A 23,562-nucleotide genomic window follows, 5' to 3' on the forward strand; every position below is an offset into this window, starting at 1 on the left:
TTACCGCAATAAAAAATGCAGGTTAAAAAAGAACGCGTCCACTCACACAGCCCTACCATAAACAGGAGCTGTTCTCTTCGGATGTTGTTTTCCTCACTTAAGAATGATTTTATTTCCGGGGTAGCATCACGCAACACAAGAAAACAAGTTACTATTCATGGTGTCACTGTCTCTAGATGGTCACGACCCAGGGACACTCACTGGGATAGGCTGACAGCTGTTCTCACTGGGCCGCACGCAGCTTAAAGGCCAGTGCCCAGCACACTCCATGCCGGATGCTCACGGACCGCCCAAAAAAACACGTGGCTTGGGAGCACGTGGGTGGCTCAGTTGGTGAAGCGTCCACCTTTGGCTCAGGTCAAATGAATAAACAAAATCTTAAAAAAAAAAAAAAAAATGCGGCTCTCCCATACTCTGCAGACCCAGGAAGCACTCTCATACCAAGGGGGTTTTGTACCTTGAGGTAAGTGAAAAGCCACTAGAAGTGTGTCAGAAACAAAGTTTTGCAACACTGATCATCCAAATGGCACGGATGGAGCTGGACAGGCAGCCTCACAGCATCTGAGCCACCCAAGGCCACTTCCCAGATTGACAGCTGTGTTCTCGAAGAGAACCACTAGCAAGCCTCCTGGCGTTCAAAGACCACCAGCGTGGAAACGGGCGTGGAGGAGTCAAAAGAGCAGGGACGCAACTGAGACGTCCGCATTCAGACTGGGTTCCTCTTTGGTCACGGGGCCTGGATCTGACTCAACCCCCACAGAAACCAGGAAGGGCCCTGACCTGGGCATGTCCCAATCAGAAGCATCTGGAAAAGTGAGGAAGGTGCCAGGTGAGGGTTAGACCCCACAGAAACTGGTCTGTACCCCTCTCTGTGACTGCTGACCAAGGTCCTGAGGCCATTACAAAGCCTTCTGGGTACCCACTGCCCACAAGATCCAGTGACATCCTGCCCAGGGCCTCGTGTGTGGGTGGCCTGGGCCCATCCCCGGGGGCTGGGAGCATCAGGCAAACATTCCATTCTTCTAGGCATAGGACTCCAGCTCTTCCTCCAGAATCACACAGTTCCGCAGAAGACACTGCGCCTGCTCCAGCACACGTGGAAGGGGCAACAACAGAGGGAAAGTCTGCAATGGCCCGTGGGTTCCTGCTCTCAGTCCACTACCCGCAGGGCAGTGCCACCTGCCCCCCAACGCCCAGGGCCTCCAGTGCCATCAAAGGCAATAAGGAAGGTAAAAAGAAATGAAGCATTTAACTCCACAGGTGGAATAAAACGGAGTCCAGGGATCCCTGGGGGCGCTCAGCGGTTTAGTGCATATGCCTTCATTCAGCCTAGGGTGTGACCCCGGAATCGAGTCCTCCATCAGGCTCCCTGTAGGGAGCCTGCTTCTCCTTCTGCCTGTGTCTCTGCCTCTCTCTGTGTCTCTCTGTGTCTCTCATGAATAAATAAAATCTTAAAAAAAAAAAAAAAAAAAAAAGGAATTTAACAACCAGAAACTGGGATTCTTTTGCATATTAAGGAATTTTCTTCCAATATAGACACTGAGCATGCTTGTTAAGTTATTCTTCATACTTTGTGTCTTGAATGTTACACAATGAAAAGTTTTTATTTTATTTTATTTTATTTTATTTTTATAATTTTATTTTATTTTTTTTTAATTTTTTTTTTTATTTTTATTTATTTATGATAGTCACAGAGAGATAGAGAGAGAGGCAGAGACATAGGCAGAGGGAGAAGCAGGCTCCATGCACCGGGAGCCCGATGTGGGATTCGATCCCAGGTCTCCAGGATCGCGCCCTGGGCCAAAGGCAGGCGCCAAACCGCTACGCCACCCAGGGATCCCAATGAAAAGTTTTTAAATATCACCATGGTTGGCCTGTGTCTTGACTTCCCTAAAGAACCGAGAGCATATTCACTGTGCACAAGGTCACCTGCAGGCCCTGGAAGTGGCCAGCACCCAGCACTGGTGCTCTGGGTCACGGCACACGTGGCATTCAAGAGGAGGTCATGTGAGCTCCACACAGGTGATGCCAGCAGGGCCATGAGCTCACAGAATAGAGCAGGGATCCTTAGTCTCTCCTAACATAGGGAACCAAATACCGAAATGAATAAGGAACAGAGGAAAGCTCTTCATTATTATAGAATTCCATCCAATAAACTGTAACAAAACGTAGAAGAAATGATATTTAGGAAAGTGCTATTTGGCAAATAGCACACAGGCGGAAAACATCATTCGTGGACCTGCAAACTAGTAGGTCAAAGTTCGACAAGACACAGGATGTTTAGTCTCAGAGTGCCTCTCCACAAAACACTTATTACAAAGGACAAAAAGAGTAACCTTCCGGTGGAGAAACCTGATGGACGCCACTTGAGTTGGTCTGGAGCTGAAAGGGCACCCAAGCCTACCAACAACCCGCCAGGAGGGCCTGATGTCCTGCAAAGAGGCAGAACCCCAGCCCCCGGGGAGGAAACCTCACGGAGACCTGAATCAAGGGGGCCCCGCAAAACCACTGGCCCGTCCTGACAAAGGTCAGACTCCTGAAACACAGAGATAGACCGAGCCCCTCCTGCAGACTGAGTAGCAGGGCCAGAGGCGAGGATGTGACTCTGGGCGGCCCCTGACTTTCCTTCTGCTAACAGGACACTTAGCAAGGGAATTAGTAACATTTGGATAAGGTCTGCAAATTACATAATAGCACTGTATCAACATTATTTCCTGATTTTGATAGCTCTGCTATGATTGTGTAAGAAAATGTCCTCTTTTACAGGAAAGGGGCCATCCCCTCTGCAGCTTGCTTGCGCATATTCAAAGCATGTGTAAGAGAGACGTGTGCGAGCGCGCATGGCTGGAGGATGAGAAGACAGATGTGGTGAAGTGGTCAAATCTGGAGGAATCTGGGTAAAAGGTACATAAGAATTCTTTGTACGGTTTTGCGACTTTTCTGGTAAATCTAAAATTATTTCAAAATAACAAGGTAGGGGCACCCTGGGTGGCTCAGCGGTTTAGCGCCGCCTTTGGCCCAGGGCAGGATCCTGGATACCCGGGATCGAGTCCCACGTCGGGCTCCCTGTGTGGAGCCTGCTTCTCCCTCTGCCTGTGTCTCTGCCTCTGTGTGTCTTTCATGAATAAATAAATAAAATCTTTAATAAAAAAAAAACAACAAAATAAGGTTAAAAAAAAAAGGAAGGCCGAAATCAAGGCATCAATTACCTAAAATATGTATGGATTTTGACCCCATGCTTTCTTCTCTGGATGCCTATTCTAAGGAAGCAGTCTCACGGTAGGCAAAAGCTGTGTATGCAAACTGTTTTCTTAAGGCAATTTATAAAAGAAACAGGGGGGATAACCCCGATGTGGAGAGGTAAACAGCTGAGAGCTCTGTGGGCTCCCGCTCTGTACTGGCTCCTGGCCCCCAGGACACAATCAGCTCACCCAGAGTGCAGAGCGCAGCAGATGACCAGGTACGCAAAAAGTAGCTCCCCAGGTAAACCTGGGTTAAGAGAAAACTGTATTTCTTCCAACTGCAATTATGTTTAAAAATCAGCAGATCGAAACCACATCCCAACAGCAGCCTAGTTCCCCACAGAGACTCCAGGCCCACGTAGCCTGACTTACGCTGTCGGCATCTTCCATCCATGTGTGCTTCCGATCTTCCTCCTCAATCCCAATGCCAATCACAGCACGCATGACGGCCTGGCAGGTGGCCACACTCCCAGCCTTGTCACACTCCTCGGCATCCTGAAAGAGGGACACAAAACTGTAGTCCAGAGCCCCAGGTGTCTGAGACAGGGGACACATTACTCCTATATGATGAGGACCGAGAGAGCCTCTGCACTGCCAGTGGGGTGTGCACACAAGGCTCTGATGCCCGTCATGCCCTGCCATGGCTCACCTGACTGGGTCTGCCTCCTTCACTGAAGTACCCATCCCTGCCACCCGACAGATGAATGCTCGGCAAATACCTAAGGGCTTAACAAAGCTGCGTCTATCCACTCAACAAACATTATATAAGCACCTACTGCATACAATATACCAAAGTAGGCAACTCAGTGGCTATAAGAGGTTCCTAGAGGAAAGAAACTTCCAAAGAATCAAGAATCAAGAATCAAGACAAGCTCACAAACACTTGTATCTGTTGGTCTGAACTCTGGATTCAAAATGGACAAAAGAAAAATAATCTAACCAAAACAGACAGGGGATGGGGATAAAAGAAGCCTGGCACATAGAAGGTAAGATAGAAACCCAGAGGAAGGACCAATCACAAGTGTGTCCCATCAAGCAGGCAGGCAGGCAGGCAGGCAGGCAGGCAGGCAGGCAGGCTGGCTGACCCGCCAGGAAAGCACTTGACTTTAGAAAGCAGATTTCAGGATGTGCAGAGAAAAGACAGCCATGGTTCTACAGCAGGAGATACAGAAATGCGCCACTTAAGTCTCCTGCACATCAATCAGGGAAGGACCAAAATGCAATAGAGCAATGCCACAAAGGATATAAAATACATAGTTCTCGGGGTGCCTGGGGCGCTCAGTGGGTTAAGCGTCTCCCTTTGGCTCAGGTCATGATCTCAGGGTCCTGAGATCGAGCCAAATGTCCGGCTCCCTGCTCAGTGGGGAGTCTGCTTCTCCCTCTCTGTCTGCCGTTCCCCCTGCTTGTGCTCTCTCAATCTCTCTCAAATAGATAAAACATTTTTCAAAAAAACCCCACACAGTTGTTCAGAAAACAAAACTGCAAGTGACTTTTAAACATCTGAAAAAATAAATAAAAATCAATAAATAAAAAACAAATAAACATCTGAAAATACGCCATTCTTATTTTTCCCAAGTACTATCTTAGACGTAGGAGATCAGCAACATCAAAATGTGTACCGACATACTCGTACGGCAAAGGTAGAGACACAGATACTTGCATGTGGCTGAGGATCACACATGGACAATCCCCCAGGGGGCAATTTCATGTCCTCTATCAAAATAAAACATACATATGTTGACTTAGAAATCCTACTTTAAGTAATTCATCTTACAAAAACGTTCCCATCCATGCAAAACCACCTATATACCGGAACACTTTTATAGTGCTCTTTCCAACAGTAAAGGGTGGAAACGACCCTATTATATCTACTGATGAGAGCCTTATGGAAAGTGGTCAGGGCAACAGGGTGCAGGGGACATGCACTGCTGTGACGGTAGAGGCAGGCTGAACATGGTGATCCAGAGGCAACCCTGGATAGACCTCCAAGTGCAATGAGCCACAGAAGCCCACCCAGAGCCCCTTGGGGCCCGACAAGCATCAGAAAAGCCCCCACGCAGAGAGCAGAGCCAATGGCAAAGACCTAAGGAGACGGCATATGTTAGCCATGATGAGAAGGCCAGTGATAAGCAAGGAAGCACAGCAGCAAATGAGTGAGGCAGTGGCCCCCAAGCCTGGACCTCAGGGCCGGCCTTGCAGGCCACAGCAAGAGCTCTGGGTTCTACTGCAATGTGGCAGGAAGGAACCCAGAGATTTTTAAGCCAGAGAATGAGTCACATAATCATATTTTAAAAGGACCACCCTGTTGTGTGGAGCATCAGCAGGGCTATACATTAGGAGATACTGCCATGCCCAGGAGAGGCTGTGTGGTCTGGCTGAGGATGACCGCAGTCGCGTGAAAGGGAGTATCTGGACCAGGGACAGACGGGATGGTACACTTGCCTTCCGTGGGATAGGAGCAAAAGGAGTCAGCAGGGGTGCACAAGGCATAAACGGTGGTGCCACATACTGAGGTAAGCTAGCTCGAGGCCTAGCAGATCCTGTGGGCAAACCAGAGATGCATCCTGGACACATCAGGCTGTGGTGCTGTCACATGTCCCAGGGTATGCAGGGCGGCAGGGGAGTGACCCAGGATGTGGGGAGCGCTCAGAGCAGAGTCACACTTGGGGGGCTCCTGGCATGTAAGCTACATTCCTGGCAATGCGGGAAGATGAGATCACCACAGAAAAGTCTCAAAAAGGGGCTGATGATCAAACCACCAAGTGGTTTAGATTACAAGAAGAGAAGGAAAACCATCAAAGGAAGCAGAAGAGGCACCAGCAAGACAGAAGGAAAACTAAGCATGTGAGTCCATGCAGATGTGGTTCAAGGGGGATCCCTGGGTGGCGCAGCGGTTTAGCACCTGCCTTTGGCCCAGGGCGCGATCCTGGAGACCCGGGATCGAATCCCACGTCGGGCTCCCGGTGCATGGAGCCTGCTTCTCCCTCCGCCTGTGTCTCTGCCTCTCTCTCTCTCTGTGACTATCATAAATAAATTAAAAAAAAAAAAAAGATGTGGTTCAAGGGTGCAGGTGGGCTGAGCAGGACCTGCCATGGAAGCTCCTGCGGTCTGCAGCAGGGCTGTGGGGACAGGGCCTGAATAGGGAAGTAGGAAGGCAAGGATAAAATGCGTTTAGCAGAGTCTGGTATGCTGTGGGTGCTCAATAAATGGTGACTGGCTCAGGAGGCAAAACACCTGAAAGTCACAACACTTTGCAGGACACCACAAAAAAACAAAGTATATATTATCCTTTAACTGACTGAAGTAAAACTAATAGCAAAACACGAAATCCGAGGAAAGTTTAAAAAAATTCTAGCTCATGCGTGTATTTTCTGCACTCAAGCAGAGTCTTAATGAAGGGTTGGTAGGAGGCTGGTCTGAGAACCAGCCAGGGGACAGGACACCACCAACACTTCCTGCAATCATCCTTCCTGACAAGATGGAAACACAGACTGGCAGAAGGAATGGACTCGCTGTGGACAAGCAAGTGTGCCTCCAAAAGGGGGTTAGGAATGGGCAATGATGCCAGGCGGGAGCTCCTAGAGGCACAGGACTCTTAGCTCTACTGTGTGCAACATGGTTAACGGGGCTCAAAGGAGATTGAGAAAGCACCTGGAGCACCAGAGCAGCAAGCCCTGGCAGGTGCACCACCAGGCTCCAAAAAGCCCTCAGAGGACCAGAGAAATACTGCTGACCCACCCAGAACCCCCTGCTCCTGAGACAACCAAAAACCCAGACAACAATCATGAATAAATGGTGGTTGTCCAGTCACTGGATATGGGTAACAAAGGGGTGTGAGGACTGTGATGCAGAAATAGTCAAGGGGAGCCTAAGGTCAGCCCAGCTCACTGCAAGGAGGGGGACCCAGGCAGGGCCAGTGGAAGAGGCTGAGCTAAGCCCTAAAAGATCAAGAACCAAGCACCAGAGAGGAAAGGTGCAGCACACAGAGAGAACCCTGGCATTATGCTCTGCAGAGGGCCACCTGTGAGTCTTCACTGAGCATCAAACACAGCATGTGTATTTGGAAAGAACCAACCAAAAGGGTTAGAGCAAAATCCTCAGAACTCACATGGGGCCAGGAGCAGTGGTGATTTCCACTAGCCAGACTGGAAACCCCAGGAGAAACAGGTCACTGTACAGAGTTCACAGTACACAGAGAAGTCTCACCTCCAAAAGGGGATTAGCCCTAACCTGTCCCAAACCCACTCCTGCTAGAGTCCAACCTAGCAAAGCACTGAAGGAAGATCCAAAGGATCAAAGTGACTCTAATAACGCAACTGTACTCCAACAAGAAAAACTGGAGTATTTAATGGGATGCAAAAATACCCAGCACCCAACAAGGGAAAATTCACAACATCTGGCAACAAATCAAAGATTACCAGTCATGCAAAGAAACAGGAAAATGCAACTTGTAATGAAAGGAAATGTATCTATCAAAATCAATCCCAAATTGACAAAGATGTCAGAGTTAGGAGACAAGGACACTAAAACAGTTGTCATCACTGTGTTCCATGTGTTCAAAATATCAGATAGAGATACAGAAACTCTAACGTTTCATGTTAAAAATGTGAAAGACGGGCGGCCCGGGGGGCTCAGTGGTTTAGCGCCGCCTTCAGCCCAGGGCGTGATCCTGGAGACCGGGGATTGAGTCCCACATCGGGCTCCCTGCATGGTGCCTGTGTCTCTGCCTCTCTTTGTGTGTATCTCTTGTGAATAAAAGAATAAAATCTTAAAGAGAAATGTGAAAGAATTTTTTTAAGAATTTTTTTTAAAGATGTATTTATTTTAGAAAGAGAAAGAGCATAAGCAAGTAACCCTGACTCGGAGGAGAGGAAGAAGGAGAGAAAATTTCAAGCATACTCTCTGCGGAGCAGAGGCTCAATCCCAGGACCCGGAGATCATGACCTGAGCTGAAACCAAGGGTCGGACGCTTAACTGACTGAGCCACCCAGGTGCCCCATGGGAGACATCTTTAAAAGACCAAAATTAAATTCCTGGAAATGACAAAATCTGAGGTGGAAAACCCCCTAGATGAGATAAACACCAGATAAGACATTACAGAAGAACAGACTGAGAACAAAGCCGTAGAAGTGATCCAAAATAAAATGGGAGAGAGAAAAAGAATTAGTCCATAAAACAAGACCAGAGCATCAGTGAGCTACAAAGCTAACACCACATTCAACTGGAGAACCTAGATACTTTCCCCTAAGATTAGGAACAAGACCAAGATGCTTTAACTCTTCCCACTATTTTTTTTTAAGATTTTATTTATTTATTCATGAGAGACAGAGAGAGAGAGAGAGGCAGAGAGACACAGGCAGAGGGAGAAGCAGGCTTCGTGCAGGGAGCCCGACATGGGACTCGATCCCAGGACTCCAGGATCAGGCTCTGAGCCAAAGGCAGGCGCTCAACCACTGAGCCACCCTGGTGCCCCAGCTCTCTCCACTTTCAGTCAGCATTTCACTAGAGGTTCTAACCTGGGCAATTAGATAAGAAATAAAGGCATTCAGAATGGGGGAGGGGGTAGGTGGAGAGATTGTATAGGCAGATGGCATGATCTCGTATACTGAAAATCCTAGAGAATCCATTAAATTAATCTACTATGATTTAACAAATGATTTCATCAAGGTCATACAACACAAGCTTAATATTCAGAGATCAACTGTTTTTTTTTTTTTTAAGATTTTATTTACTTATTCATGAGACACACAGAGCGTAGAGAGAGAGGCATAGACACAGGCAGAGGGAGAAGCAGGCTCCATGTAGGGAGCCCGACGCAGGACTCGATCCCCGGTCTCCAGGATCATGCCCTGGGCTGAAGGCAGTGCTCAACTGCTGAGCCACCTGGGCTGCCCAACTGTATTTTCTTTTAAGATATTTCTTATTTGAAAGAGAGAGATGGGGAGAGAGAGAGAGCACAAGTGGGGTAAGGAGCAGAGGGAGAAGTAGGCTCCTCACTGAGCAGGAAACCTAAAGTGGGGCTTGATCCTGGGACCTCAGGATCATGACCACAGCCGAAGGCAGATATTAACCAACTCAGCCACCCAGGCTCCCCTCAACCGTATTTCCATACACCAACAATGAACCACCTGAAAATATTAAAATTCCATTTCTAATAGCATCAAAAATACTCTTGAATAAAAAAGAAATGCAATACTAATACACTGAAATTCTGCTGAAAAAAACTAAAGACCAAAATAAATGGAAAAGACATCCCATATTCACGGATCAGAAGGCTTAATACCATCAGGATGGCAACGGTCCACAAAACAATCTGCAGGTTCCGTGAGATCCATGTCAAATCCCAGCTGGTCCAAGTTTCCTTTTTGCAGAAACTAACAAGTTGATCCTAAAATTTATATGGAAACACAAAGGACCAAGAACAACTAAAATAATCTTATAAACAGCAAAGGAGGGCAGCCCTGGTGGCTCAGCGGTTTGGTGCCGCCTTCGGCATGATCCTGGAGACCTGGGATCGGATCCCGCGTCGGGCTCCCTGTATGGAGCCTGCTTCTCCCTCTGCCTGCATCTCTGCCTCTTTCTGTGTCCCTCATGAATAAATAAATAAAATTAAAAAAATAAAACATTAAAAAAAAAAAAACCAGCAAAGGAGGAGACTCACACCTCCTCATTTCAAAGCTCTCCACAAGCTGCAGTAATCAGAATAGCACAGTGCTAGCATAAAGACATCATGTCTAAGGGTCAGGGCTGAGTTCAGAAATAAACTCTTACACTGAGGACCACCAGCTCCTATAACAGCACCAAGACCAGCCAGTGGGAGAGAGCAAGAGCTGTGCTGGGACACCCGGCCACACACACGGACAAGAAGGAAGTGAAACCGGGATCCCTGGGTGGCTCAGCGGTTTAGCGCCGCCTTCGGCCCAGGGCGTGATCCTGGAGACCCGGGATCGAGTCCCATGTCGGGCTCCCTGCATGGAGCCTGCTTCTCCTTCTGCCTGTGTCTCTGCCTCTCTCTCTGTGTCTCTCATAAATAAATAAATAAATAAAATCTAAAAAAAAAAAAAAAAAAAAAAAAAGAGAGATGAAACCCTTTCCTCACATCACACACGAAAACGAACTCATCTAAATATGATAAAACAATAAAAAAAATATTAGAAAACACGGGAGTGGGCAGCCCAGGTAGCTCTGCAGTTTAGCACCGCCTTCAGTGGGACGCAGGTAGTTGAAGAAACAGGAGATTACAAGTTTTCCAGATTTGATATCTATTGGAAAAAAATAAAAGATTTGATATCTATAAATCCAACAGATCCAAGAAGCTGAACAAATTCCACGCACAAGAAACAAGAAGAAAATACCAGCAAGGCATGATTACAAACTCCTCAAAGCCAATGATAAAGAAAAAAAAATCTTAAAAGCAGCTAGAAATATTTTAAATTTATAAATTTTTAAAATGTAATTAACTTTTTTAAAAAAGAAAGAAAAGACAGTATGCACAAAGGAATAAAGACAAAGATGATGGATTTCTAGCGGGAAATAAAAGAGAGAAGACAGCAAAGCCGTATCTTTGAAGTACTGCAAGAAAAAGACTGTCCACTTCAATTCCAGAGAAAATGTCTTTCAAAAACAAAAACAAAAACAAAAACAAAAAAAACAAAAACAAAAACAAAGATGGAGGCACCTGGGTGGTTCAGTCGGTTAGGCACCTGCCTTTGGCTCAGGTCATGATCTCAGGGTCCTGGGATCAAGCCTGCTTCTGCTTCTCCCTCTCCCCCTGCTCACGCTCTCTCTCCGTCTCAAGTAAATAAAAATCTTAGAAAAAAAAAAAAGATGAAATACAGAGTGTTTCCAGACATACAAAAGCTGGAAGAATTTACCGTCAGACCTGTACTGTAAGAAACATTAGTGTCTCAGACAGAAAGAAGATGACACTGGTTGGACATGTGGATCTGCACAAAAGGATGAAGCATCAAAAATCTAACAATGTGGCTAAAAACATCACAGAAAAAGAAAATGAATCTCAACAGTTAAATTTTAGAGGGACATGCAAGGCCTTGCAAACTGGATTAAAAAAAAAATTGCCCAAACATAGAAAGAGGCCACACAGCTCAACACTCATGTGAGAAAGAGCAGGGCACTGATCTAGAGGGATCTCAGAAACAGGGCAGCACCCTCCTGGCTACACCTGGGACAGCTCTGCTCAGGGGCTGTTCCAAGAACGGGAATTAGGACTGTGGCAGCAGGAACATGAGAAGGAAGGGTGCAGGAGGCCTGAGGCCACTGTCCAATGCCAAGGGGCAGTAGGTGAAGCAAGGGGGGTTGCTCTATAGGACCCTTTGTGGTGGCATGGAACAGATCACCCTAGGCTCACCACACCTTGCCGCCCAACCCCCACCCCGGGGGAAGAGGAGGTGGAAGTGGAAGGCAGGAGAGGTCGTCTGTCCTGGAGGCTGGGTCAGATCTTCAGAGATTCACTAGCCAGCAGCCTATCAGTCTCCTTACATCACAGTATTTCTACCTGCAAAGTGATACTACTCACCAGTGTCCATACAAAGAAAGTTCTTTAAGCACGAGACATACGCAAAATGTCAACTGTAAAAACCTGTCTTAACCACATAAGGAGGGGAGGCCCTGGTGGCCCAGTGGTTTAGCGCTGCCTTCGGCCCAAGGCGTGATCCTGGAGACCTGGGATCGAGTCCCACGTCAGGCTCCCTGCATGGAGCCTGCTTCTCCCTCTGCCTGTGTCTCTGCCTCTCTCTCCTTCTGTGTCTCTCATGAATAAATAAATAAATAACCTTTAAAAAAAAAAAAAAAAAACCCACATAAGGAAAAGCCACATGTGCCTGCTTCCCCTGCCAGCATGAAAACCCTCAGGTACCATCCAGCAGCCCCTACCCTATGAGAGACTCCAATGTGCATTTTTAAAGCAGATGCCATGACACCTGCTCGCAGTGGGGAGTCCTACCTGCTGACCTCACCTGGATCCACTGCTCACGGTTGATCTCAACGCCATTGGCCCGCAGTGAGGTGATGGCTCGGTCAATGATCTTCTCTACCATCTGCGTGTTCCCATTGGCTTCCTCCAGCTTGGCAGCCGTGATCCAGATGTGCCGGTCTGTAGGGATATTCTCACGGGCCTTATTCAAGACCTTGCGGGCATTTTCATAGGTCTCTAGCCTTGCCAGAGCAAGCCAGAGCTGTGTGGAGAGAACAGCAGCAAACAAAAGGACAGAACTCCCATAACTTGCCAGGTCACTTCCACAAAATCCTTTCTAACAACTCTCAAAGACCCTTTAAATAGAACCCATGAATGTGTACAACACTCTCACCGATCTAGGAACTGTTCAGTTATGCTTCTCACTTATTTAGTGACTCTGCTTAACGTGAGAGGTTGACAGAACCTTCACGTTTCAAACACCAGCTAACTGTACACGGTGTGCCAGGCTCATCTCAGGTACTGGAGAGATGAGCAGGACAGGACTGCTGACTACAGAGGACAAGCGGGTGTTCAGCTTTCTGGGGTTCTCACACCCCGACTGTTGATTCTGCAACATTTCATCACCAAACATGTGTATGGGCTCTATTTACTTTTGTGTAAATAAATTAAGATTAATTTTGCTTGCAGAATTTCACAATACCCCTTAGGATAATTAAGGACATGTTGGATATCATGAAACCAAGACTAAAAATCATTGCACAGAATGTCGTGAACCAGAATGTTTGAAACTAAAGAAACCCAACTAGCTTTGAGGCAATGAGCCAAACTCATGCTGGGCTGACACAAAGCTCGATCAGTATTTTTCCCTCACCCTACACTGTTCAGGTCCTATTTTCAAACTCTGAGCTGAATTAGGACTGGCCCCTGAGAAAGAGTGTTCAACACGGAATTCTCGGTAGGGGCCAGTGACAAGCTAAGATTCTGTTCTGCGCTTCCATCAGCAGCACAAGTGACCACAGCCAGGCCGGCCACTCTGGCAGCTATGCTACAAGGGGGCTTCCGGGGACTTCATAGTGCCTTCTAGTCCCAGAAATCACTGTTCAATGCTCAGCTGATGCCACTTGCAGGCGCTGTACTCAGATGCAGGCAGAGCCTGGCCGACTCACCTCCACACTGGTGGGGCAGCACTCCACAGCTCGGCTGAGCATGATTCTAGCATCTTCAGGCTCTTCCAGTTCAACGGCTGCCTTCCACAAGCGAACGGAGTTCGGAACATGTTCAAGGGCTGGAAAAGGTCACACGAGAAACCAGGTCACAGAGAAGCTGAAGCAAAAGCAGGATGAGTGCTGCTGCCGGCAGGGTCAGAGGATCTCTCACACAGTGGCAGGGCAGGATCACACAGCAGCCCCTTCTACAGGTCCCCTCAAGTCTGGGGCCGACACAACCTGGACCAAGGCGGAACATCTTGAATCACAAGGAAGACAGACACAGCGGACGACAGGAGGTGCACAGGGGGCTGTGCATCAGCTCTACTTCCATTCATGCTTGGAAATTTACGTTATAAAGTAAAGCAGAGCAACCACAGGACAATCACCTACGTATGAAGAGCCTGGCTGGGCAGCGTGTGTGTGAGTGTGCAGAAACCACGGGAAGAGAAAAGAGAAGTGGCCCTGGGCTACAGGTCTCTCCAGGCTGGTGCGCATCTAAGTGCTGGCTGGGCGTGAGCATCTTCCTGGCCCCGGCGGAGCACTGTGTGGGAACACCAAGCTGACAGCGGCAGGGCCTCGGGCTCTGCAGCAAGTCTCCTCTGGTGGTCCCCAGGCAGTAAGCACATGGAGGGACACCAGGGAAGGGGGACAGACTCCCAGAAAAAGCTACTATTCTGTGCAGACCAGAAACTTCCACACTTTTGTCTAAGCAACAGAGCCCTTTCTTCATATGCAATTTACCAAAAAGCCCAAAATAGAAAGCAGATAAACACAGAGCCCTGCGGTGTGAGTATCGGGAGAGTGAGGCCAGGCCCCCTAGTCAGCTCCAGGCAGGAATGGACTAACGAGAACAGCACAGCTTGGGTCACCAGCAGGAAGCCAGAGCACATCTAAGGCAGATCCCAAAGGGGCTCTTGTCTCCCAGAAACACATGGGCCAACCTCATGGAAAAACAGACCTAAGATTTAACTGTGGAATCTGCAGACCCACAACATTTCTCCCATGAAATGAGGGCACTGACCGGGGCCACCAGGGACACCTGGATGAAGCCAGGATGTGATACCCTGAGCCTCTCTCAGTGGCAGAAGCAGCTGGCAGGCCTCCTCCCCAGGGGAGGCACCGCCCCCACCTGCTCCATGGGGCTGTGCGCAGGTGCCACAGAGCAGGATCAGAGGGAGCTCTTCGGCGTTCATGGAATCCCTCACAAGGGTGACCTGATGATGCCCACTGCGGAGCCAAGTCCCTTCCCAGAGAACCATTCCCTAGGACGCCCCTGGACTAGGCCGACATCCTGGACCCATTCCATGTGGAGGGGCAGGGACTGGTGCTTACCGGGCTGGACCTGCCTTCCCTGCCTACAGAACTCTGCCAGCACCACTGTCCACAGACCTGGATGCCAGCACCACATGCCCATCTTTTTTTTTTTTTTTTTTTTTTAAGATTTTATTTATTTATTCATGAGAGAGAGAGAGACGGGGCGGGGGGGACAGAGACACAGGCAGAGGAAGAAGCAGGCTCCATGCAGGGAGCCCGACATCGGACTCGATCCCGTGACCCCAGTGTCACACCCTGGGCTGAAGGCAGATGCTCGACCACTGAGCCCCCCGGGTGTCCCACCGTACATCCATCCTGTGTGGTCAAGAAACTTACCTCACAGCCAAATACATGCAACAAAGGGCTCAGGCCATGGGATTCCCCTGGCCTTACCAAACCCCACCTCCTTACCAAGGCCGGTAGGACAGTGGGACACTCCTGAGCATTCAGAGCACCGGCTGGGAGAAATGCCCTGAAGCAACAGGTCTCGAAGTTATAGGACACAATAAATGTTATGACAGGCAACCGCCTACAGTGGTGGCTCTCACAGCCAAAACACACAGGTCCAAGAAAAAGCAGTGACATCCAAGCGGCTCCCTAGGCTATACACCATAACCCACTGGGTTCCCGCCTCAACACCTGGGAACTCTGCTGTCAGAAGGTCCCTGCCCAAAGGAAGATGTGTCCAAGGGACAGGGCCACAGCTGAACTGCAAAGAACGCTGAGGCAGGCACCCATCTGTCTGGCCTTCTGACGCCAGCGCACCAGCCCCGGTTAGAGAGGGGAGCCCTGGCCCAAGGTGAGACTGAACTGCCACTGTGTACTGGGGTACAGGAGCCCACACAGTCCTAAGGCCTGGCTTGGCATTCCCATTTCCAAGAGCTAGTTCATGGCAGTACAGCAGCCCAAGAAACCAAGACCACTGAGGCTCTAGCCCTTTCAGGAATAACAGTCTGAGCCACTGGTCCAGGTAAAGAACCCTGACCAGGTAAGGCACAAGCAGGGGAAGAAAGTCCTCACCTCCAGGCACGTAACCAGACAGAGGAACAAGGGCACAGAACTACGCCCGTTGCTCATGATGATGCTTCTGCAGGCACATGTGAGCTACTGTGCCTTTGCCTTCCTCCTCCCTGTCACCCTGGCTTATCAGTGGAAGTGAACTTCATAATTCAGCCTCTAGGGTATGGAATTTCCAGATGGGACTGAAGTTCACCTCACCCAGAGGTGGGTAGGACACCCAGGATCACCTGTCTCCTCTTTATGGGAGACAGTGGGAACTCCTCCTCTGGCATCCCATCTGCAGCCCAGAGGACTGAAGCCAAAGCCAACTGCAGCTGGCTGGTCCAGCTCCTGCCAAGGGTCTTCCAAGAGGCAGCTACCATGCTGTGTTAAGGCTACCTTGAGAATGCAGCCTGCTGCGGTATGGGGGCAGCCCAGACGGGAAAAGACCAGTCTGAACTGGATGCACCGACAAGCAGAAGTTGGGCTCACAAAGAGGCCAACACGATCTCCAGCTGTGACCCTGCAGGGAGGACATTCAGTGTTATCCCTGTGCTCAAAGTGACCCAACAGTGACAGCCACTGGAGGCTGCCATACTTTAGGCACCACAATACATGGTTTCAGGGTGAAACAACCTCCTGCTGTAAGACTGCATTAATTACAGAGTAACATATGATTCCACGCCTAGCATGGTGAGCAGAGCTGACAGGAAGCGGCCCATGGCCCAGCCACAGGCCCACATGTGCCCTTACAGACAAGAACCCGGCAGCTCGGTGGTCAAGGACCTTGCTCAAGGACACGTGGCCTCCTCGGGTGTCAGACTAGTAGTCCAAGCTCCAGGACCAAGATGTCAGCTGCATCCAACTGAGATCCGGAACTCACATGCCAGCGACTAAGGGCTGGCAGGGTATCCTGAGTCATTGATGGAAGTAGCTGTTATCTTGATTTTCACCAAGAGCTAAATGAAGTGGCACCTGGCTTTGCCCCAGGCACGTGAAAAAAGAATGCTGTTTTTGGAAGTCCTCTAAGGACGGGGGCGGGGGCAGGGGCAGAGGCCAGGTTGGGGAGAGCACCAGAGCCAAGAGAGCCACTGTCCAGGAGATCTAGGATGTCCTGGAAAAGCTATCACTCAACACTGCTCTGCAGGCCCCATCTCCATCCCTGCTCCCCTCTCCAAATCTGAAGCCAGCTGGAAATAAACCCAGGTAATCTGGTGGTGAACAAGGAGTGGCCACAAAGACATTTTGACCATTTATCACGAGATTGTGGCAGCAAGATTCAGGAGAGCTTTCCTAAATAAATAATGCTAATTACCCAGAGTTTAGTGTGTTTGTCATTAAAGAACTATTTTTCTGGCTGAAAAAAAGTTTTGTTTTGTTTTTTTTAAGACTTTATTTATTTATTCATGAGAGACACACAGAGAGAGAGAGGCAGAGACACAGGGAGAGGGAGAAGCAGGCTCCACTCAGGGAGCCCGACATGGGACTCCATCCCGGATCTCCAGGATCACGCCTTGGGCTGAAGGCGGCGCTAAACCACTGAGCCACACGGGCTGCCCCTGTTTTTGCTTTTTAAAAATATTTTATTTATTCATCTGTTCTAGAGAGAGAGAGAGAGAGAGAGAAGGGGTAGAGGGGCAAAGTGGGAGGGAGAAGGAGAGAATCTGAAGCAGACTCCCCACTGAGCACAGAGCCCTGTGCAAGGCAAGCCTGGATCCCATGACCCCGAGATCACGACCTGAGCCAAAACCAAGAGCTAAACACCCAACTGACTGAGCTCCCCCCATGTGCCTCAAGATAAGTGATTTTTTTTTTTCCTTCAAAAACTTTATTTATTCATGAGAGACACAGAGAGAGAGAGGCAAAGACACAGGCAGAGGGAGAAGCAGGCTCCTTGCAGGGAGCCCGACGTGGGATTCGATCCCAGGACCCCAGGGTCACGCCCTGAGCCAAAGGCAGATGCTCAACCACTGAGTCACTCAGGTGCCCTGATAAATTGATTTCTATAAACCAAGACAGGTGCTAACTTTCTGTTTCTGGCCTCATTTTAAAAGACTGGCTCTGAGCATTTAACGGCTAGTAGGGCTGCAAGCAGGAAACCAGACCCAAGAGGAAAACCCACTTGAATGCACACAAGGACACACAGAGCCACACACAAGGGGGAGCCCACCTGGCCTCTATCAAACACAAAAAATAAACACTCAGAAATTATATGTGATAACACTCTCGTGGCCTGATGCCACACACCTCTAACATTTTACTCAAACACACGTCTTAAAAACAAGAGTTGGAGGGCAGCCTGGGTGACTCAGTGGTTTAGCACTACCTTTGGCCCAGGGCGTGATCCTGGGGGCGCAGGACCAAGTCCCATGTCAGGCTCCCTGCATGGAGCCTGCTTCTCCCTCTGCGTCTCTCTGCCTCTCATGAATAAGTAAATAAAATCTTAAAAAAAAAAAAAAAAAAACACAAGAGTTGGAAACCTCACTGAAAACCACCCTCAATCCAACAAAACATACCTTACTTTACCCACACTACGAGCTCAAGTAGAATCTACCACCTGCACAGGTTTACTCCACATCAACCCTCTGACTTGGATCTGCTCTGGAGCAAAGATTAAAAGCAGCATCTACTACATATTTCGGGGGGGGGGGGGGCTGCTTTTTAAATCGATTCTGCAGTAACGACAAACAAATCACTACAAAAGCTCCACCTTGGCAGTGATCCCTGGATGGAATCTTCCACAGCATGCAAACCATGCCCTGTGACAGGGGCCGACGGCACGCACCACCTTGCATGAAGCACCAGGTGAGAAGAGGTGTCATCACATGCTCTTGCAAGGGTTTCGTGAGATGGGAGGGGCTCAATTAATGCACAGATCTGCTGTGACCACCCGGTTGGTTCAGCCTTAAATCCAAATGACATGCTTCCAGCTACCACAGCAAAAGGCTCTTCACGGTGGAAAAGACCAATACCCTGAAGCCTGCCTTGGGCTGGCTTGGCTTGCCCTTCAAATACACTCCCACATCGAGCCCTAAGAAGCAGCTTCTGAATGAGTACTGGTCTCATCGTGCAAAGGAGGAAACCTGGGCCACAGAGCAAGTGCTTGCCTCATTCAAGGTCATACAACAGGGAAAGGCAAGCGTGGGATCTAAACCTGAGTGCCGGATAATAGAAACTACCCCTAAGTCCAGAGAGTTCAAGAGCAGAAGCAACCCAGCCCAGAAAAAGGCCTGAAAATGTTACCCATTTCTTAACCATTTCAACCAAAAAACTGACCAAAGCAGCAAAAAGTCTGTTCTTTAAGAGCACGGGCACCAGAAATGGAGAAGACGGCACCTCCTTCACGTGGACCACAGCCCAAATGCTGGTGACAGCATCCCCAGGGAGGCTCACCTTTCCGAAGAACCCGCTTTTTAGCACGAATGTCCGTTTCTAGTTCTGCTGCTCTGATGTAAATCCTAACAGACTGGGGGAGGTGACGGACAGCTTGGGCTACCACAGCTTTGGCCGTGTCCCCAGGCTGTAACCTGGCTGCTTCTAGCCAGACATCTTCACTCTGTGGGGCAAAGAGAATAGTAAGTGTATGTGCAGGCTGGAATCTGAGATGAAGCAGCAGGTTAACCCCAAAGCCTGAGGAATGGGGGGTTGGGGTCATCAGACCCGTGGCCCCAGGTTTTACGACCAAACAAAAGTCCATCAGCAGAGCCTCAAATGTGCCTACACCAGAGACCTCCTTGTGATGCCAACACTTGGGAACGTGGCAACTTGGTCCAAGTCAGGGAGACACACATCACCACCATGGAAGAATGAGTCTGCCCTTCAGGATGATACGTCAATTGACAGATGAAACGGAGACCTATCAGCAGGAGGCTGGGCCTGGGAAGTTCTAATTTATGCCTGATGTTCCAGCCTAAGTATTTGGAGAAGGTATCTTGCACTGCCAACGGCATCTCAGTCTGCACGAGAGGGACCTTTAAAGGATTTCAGAGCTCTCTCTCTCTGTCGCTCATAAATAAATAAAGAAAATATTTTTTAAAAAAGGTTATCTTGTCATTAAACTAATCACAGGTGGGCCTTCACTCTATGTGAAAATAAGAGGAAAAGTGCCTTCCCTCTCGCCTGTCCTATTGTCCAAAGTTTCAACCTTGAGTTTACATCCCACAGGTGTCCTGCCTGCAACAGCCACTGAGGGTCCCTCTGGGGCTGGCGCTGTGCAGCCTTCCAGGAAAACACCCTAACACGTGCCTTACCTTGGGGCACATCTCTGTCCCCTTCATGATAAGGTTTCGTGCCACTTGTAGCTTCCCGGTGACTTCTTCCAGGCGGGCTGATGCAATCCAGGCTGGTGGGTGATGAGGGTTTGTCTCCCGAACAGACTTGAGGAGCAGGCGTGCCTTCTTGATGTCACTGCAAGGGCGAGAGAGCACACAGGGTCAGCCACCACCCTGCTGAGGGCATGCCCAGCCCTAGAATGCAGGCACCAACATAGCAACTGTCAAATCTCATGTCCCAAATGATTTAAGTAGCAGTATAGGACAGAGTGAGCAAGGTGCTTTCTAGCACAGCATGCACACAAGTTTAGGATATTATTTACAAGACATTTAATATCCACAATGAACAGAGTAAGTGGAAAATCAACCCACTTCACCATGTATTTCTTAGAATACCCACATTCTATTTTGACTGTGTATTTTTTTCAAATAAAATCCAAAATATTAAAAAAAAAAAATCCAACATATTCTAGGCAACCTGAGTCCTCCGCCCCGCCCCCCTCCATTCCACAGAGCACTTACTTGATGTCCCCTCCGTGGGTTGGGATCATGGAGTTCAAGTCAGTCAGATAGCCTTTAGGATCAACCACAGTCTGCCCACTCACCGAGTCAGACACCTAAAAGACAGGCCAAGCCAAGTGGATTGGAGAGAGTCAAAGATGCCCCAAAGCAAAGTACCCAGAGGCACTAGAATCCCTCCCCCATTCTGACCACCAGTTGGATGGGAATTGTTTTGTTTTGCTTTTTAAAGATTTTATTTAGGGATCCCTGGGTGGCGCAGCGGTTTGGCGCCTGCCTTTGGCCCAGGGCGCGATCCTGGAGACCCGGGATCGAATCCCACGTCGGGTTCCCGGTGCATGGAGCCTGCTTCTCCCTCTGCCTATGTCTCTGCCTCTCTCTCTCTCTCTGTGACTATCATAAATAAATAAAAATTAAAAAAAAAAAAGATTTTATTTATTCATGAGAAATACAGAGAGAGAAAGAGAGAGAGAGAGAGGCAGAGACACAGGCAGAGGGAGAAGCAGGCTCCATGCAAGGAACCCAATGTGGGACTCGATCCCGGGTCTCCAGGATCACACCCTGGGCCGAAGGCAGTGCTAAACCGCTGAGCCACCGGGGTTGCCCTTGTTGGATGGCAATTGTAAAAGGAGGAAAACAACCTTAACTCAAATAACAGTTTTTTTTTTTAACATTTTATTTATTTAATCGTAAGAAACAGAAAGAGAAGCAGAGACATAGAGGGAGAAGCAGACTCCTTGCAGACAGCCCGATGTGGGACTCGATCCCGGGACTGGGATCATGCCCTGAGCCAAAGGCGGATGCTCAACTGCTGAGCCACCCAGGCATTCCTCAAACAACAGTTTGTGATGATGACAAACAAATTTCACAACTATGAAACAAAGATTTATATTAAAAAAAAAAATCAAAAAAATAAAAAAATAAAAAAATAAAAAAATAAAAAAAAAAATCATAAAGCCCCAGGGGGAAAAAAAAAAACATGATAGGTCTATCTAAGAATAAGCGAAACCTAGAAATCATAAAGTACAAGATCATTTCAACTAACTTTAAGTTTGCAAATAGCAGTTCATTATACCATTCTCTCTGGCTGTAACTCTTAAAATTACCATGATAAACAATAACAAACAAACTCAAATGAAACATGGGCAGAGCATCCTAGAGAATGCAGCAAGACAAGAAAAGGAGGAAGTGATACAGAGTGGGACGGAAAAGACGACTGTCAGGACGCCTGGGCGGCTCAGTGGTCTGTTCTTTGTGTTTGAGTCTGGCTTTCGGTGGATGGATTTGTTCATTTGCTTTCTTTTTTAAAAGTCCACACATAAGCAAATCATAAAGTATCTTTTTCTGACTTATTTCACTTAGCATTATGCCTTCTGGGCCTACCCATATCGTTGTAAATGGCAAAGTCTCTCACTCTTTCATACAGCTGAGTAACAGTCCACTGTGGACATACACGTGTACTCAATCCTGCGTAAGTACAGAAGGGCTGAGCTTAAGCAACAGAGAGCATGCGGCCTGTCATGAGTGTCTTTGTTCAGCCTGCCAGCCAGGCCACCCTTTATCACCTGCCACAGTCCTCAGCCCCCTAAGAGGGACCAGGAGTGCCTGGGCTGGCCTTCTGCTGCTGGCAATGAGTGCACCACACCTGTGCAGGCCCTGTAGGTAGAGGCATAGACCAGCCTGGACGCGGGGTCCTGCCACTCTGTGTGATGGAATAAGTAAACTACATCATCACAGGTCTGCTGATCTTGTGATAAAGCACTCTGAAAGATGAACTTTTCATTGATATATATTAGTTTTACAGTTAGAAAACTAAGTATTCTAAGTCTGTAAGAAATTGTTGTACAACAGAAACTCACCTGGCTCAGCCTCATATCCATCAGTGTATTCCTTGCTTGGCCTATCTTCCTCATGTCCAGTTCACCTGTGCCAGGTGTCATTAATCCAGGTGTCATTCCACCCGGGTATGGAGTGTTCAGTCCGCCTGGATAGGGTGTGTTAAGACCTCCAAATTGCTGGGGGTTGGGGGCAAGGACAAAAAACACTGGATTGCGTTTTCATGCAAAAGAATCCTATCCCTCTGACATCTTTCCACTGTAGCCCTGATATACATACAGCTGCAGAGCCGTAGCCACAGCCCAGCTTCTGAACAGCAGAAGCGCTCCCTCTACCACCACCCATGGCTCTCACTACTGATCCATCTAACCAGACTAAAGACCTATTCGTCTTCTTTTCAGATGCTCACAGTTTGTCGGGGATCCACTGAAGTGTGGTTCTCTCCAGTCTGTAAATGTTTGGCAAAGAAACTGTCAGGAACAGGGGTGAGCTTTTCATAGCGTGGGTTCCGCTGGCGTTTGTTTCTGGCATCACCAACTTCAGGAATGCTCAGCCACTCTTCTTCTGTGACTTCTGCCAACTTCCTCTGGAAACATTTGGCCCCCCAAAACATTTATTCTCTGGCAAATTTCATTATGTACAAGAAAAGCTAGGGTCTCCCTGACCTTAACCCCCAAATTATCATGGTTTAGAAAGAATTTTCATGCGGAAATTATCTACTTCACTTAGAAAATTCAATTTGTTACATCTACTCTACTTCACTCAAATGTAAATTGCTCTGTCAAAGCCCAGAGGACACAGTGCAGGGAGCTTTACGTACACAGTTAAAGATACTAAGAAAATAAGCTCACATGTCCCATTTTTTTCAGTGGAGGGACAGGGGACTTTTTTTTGCACACATACACATAAAATTAAACACACTAAAGTAGGGTGCTGGCTGAATTTAACAAAGAGCCAAAAAAACAAAGATAATAAAGTCTCATCAATTCTACCCAATTCTCTGCTGAGTAGGTTGAGTGCGTGAGAAACTGCATGCCATCCAACCGCTTACTTTAAGATCTGAGAACTGCTGCTGGATTTTGGGCCGTTCCATACGGTATTTCTCTATTTCTTCTTTCTCCCTTTGCTCCCTAAGAAGTAAAATGTGTACATGCGTTAGAAATACCAGATACTTGGGCAGCCCGGGTGGCTCATTCTGAAACAAACTCATACTATCAAACTTAATCAAGTCACCAGAA

At 48.2% G+C, this 23,562-nt stretch overlaps 1 protein-coding gene across 1 annotated transcript in view; it reads right to left on the reverse strand.

Annotated features, from left to right (window-relative positions):
• PRPF6 (pre-mRNA processing factor 6) overlaps positions 1–23,562 on the reverse strand; it is a 41,638-nt gene that overhangs the window by 10,673 nt on the left and 7,403 nt on the right. The window contains exons 4-12 of the mRNA XM_041732898.1: positions 23,376–23,454; positions 22,734–22,910; positions 22,348–22,503; positions 20,492–20,586; positions 19,949–20,105; positions 19,092–19,254; positions 13,344–13,462; positions 12,218–12,436; positions 3,615–3,737 (exon numbers count right to left, since the gene is read on the reverse strand). Coding sequence (XP_041588832.1) covers positions 3,615–3,737; positions 12,218–12,436; positions 13,344–13,462; positions 19,092–19,254; positions 19,949–20,105; positions 20,492–20,586; positions 22,348–22,503; positions 22,734–22,910; positions 23,376–23,454 — 1,288 coding nt within the window. The remainder of the gene's footprint in view (positions 1–3,614; positions 3,738–12,217; positions 12,437–13,343; positions 13,463–19,091; positions 19,255–19,948; positions 20,106–20,491; positions 20,587–22,347; positions 22,504–22,733; positions 22,911–23,375; positions 23,455–23,562) is intronic.

This window comes from Vulpes lagopus, chromosome 18 (genome assembly GCF_018345385.1).
Source record: "Vulpes lagopus strain Blue_001 chromosome 18, ASM1834538v1, whole genome shotgun sequence".
Lineage (NCBI taxonomy): Eukaryota > Metazoa > Chordata > Mammalia > Carnivora > Canidae > Vulpes > Vulpes lagopus.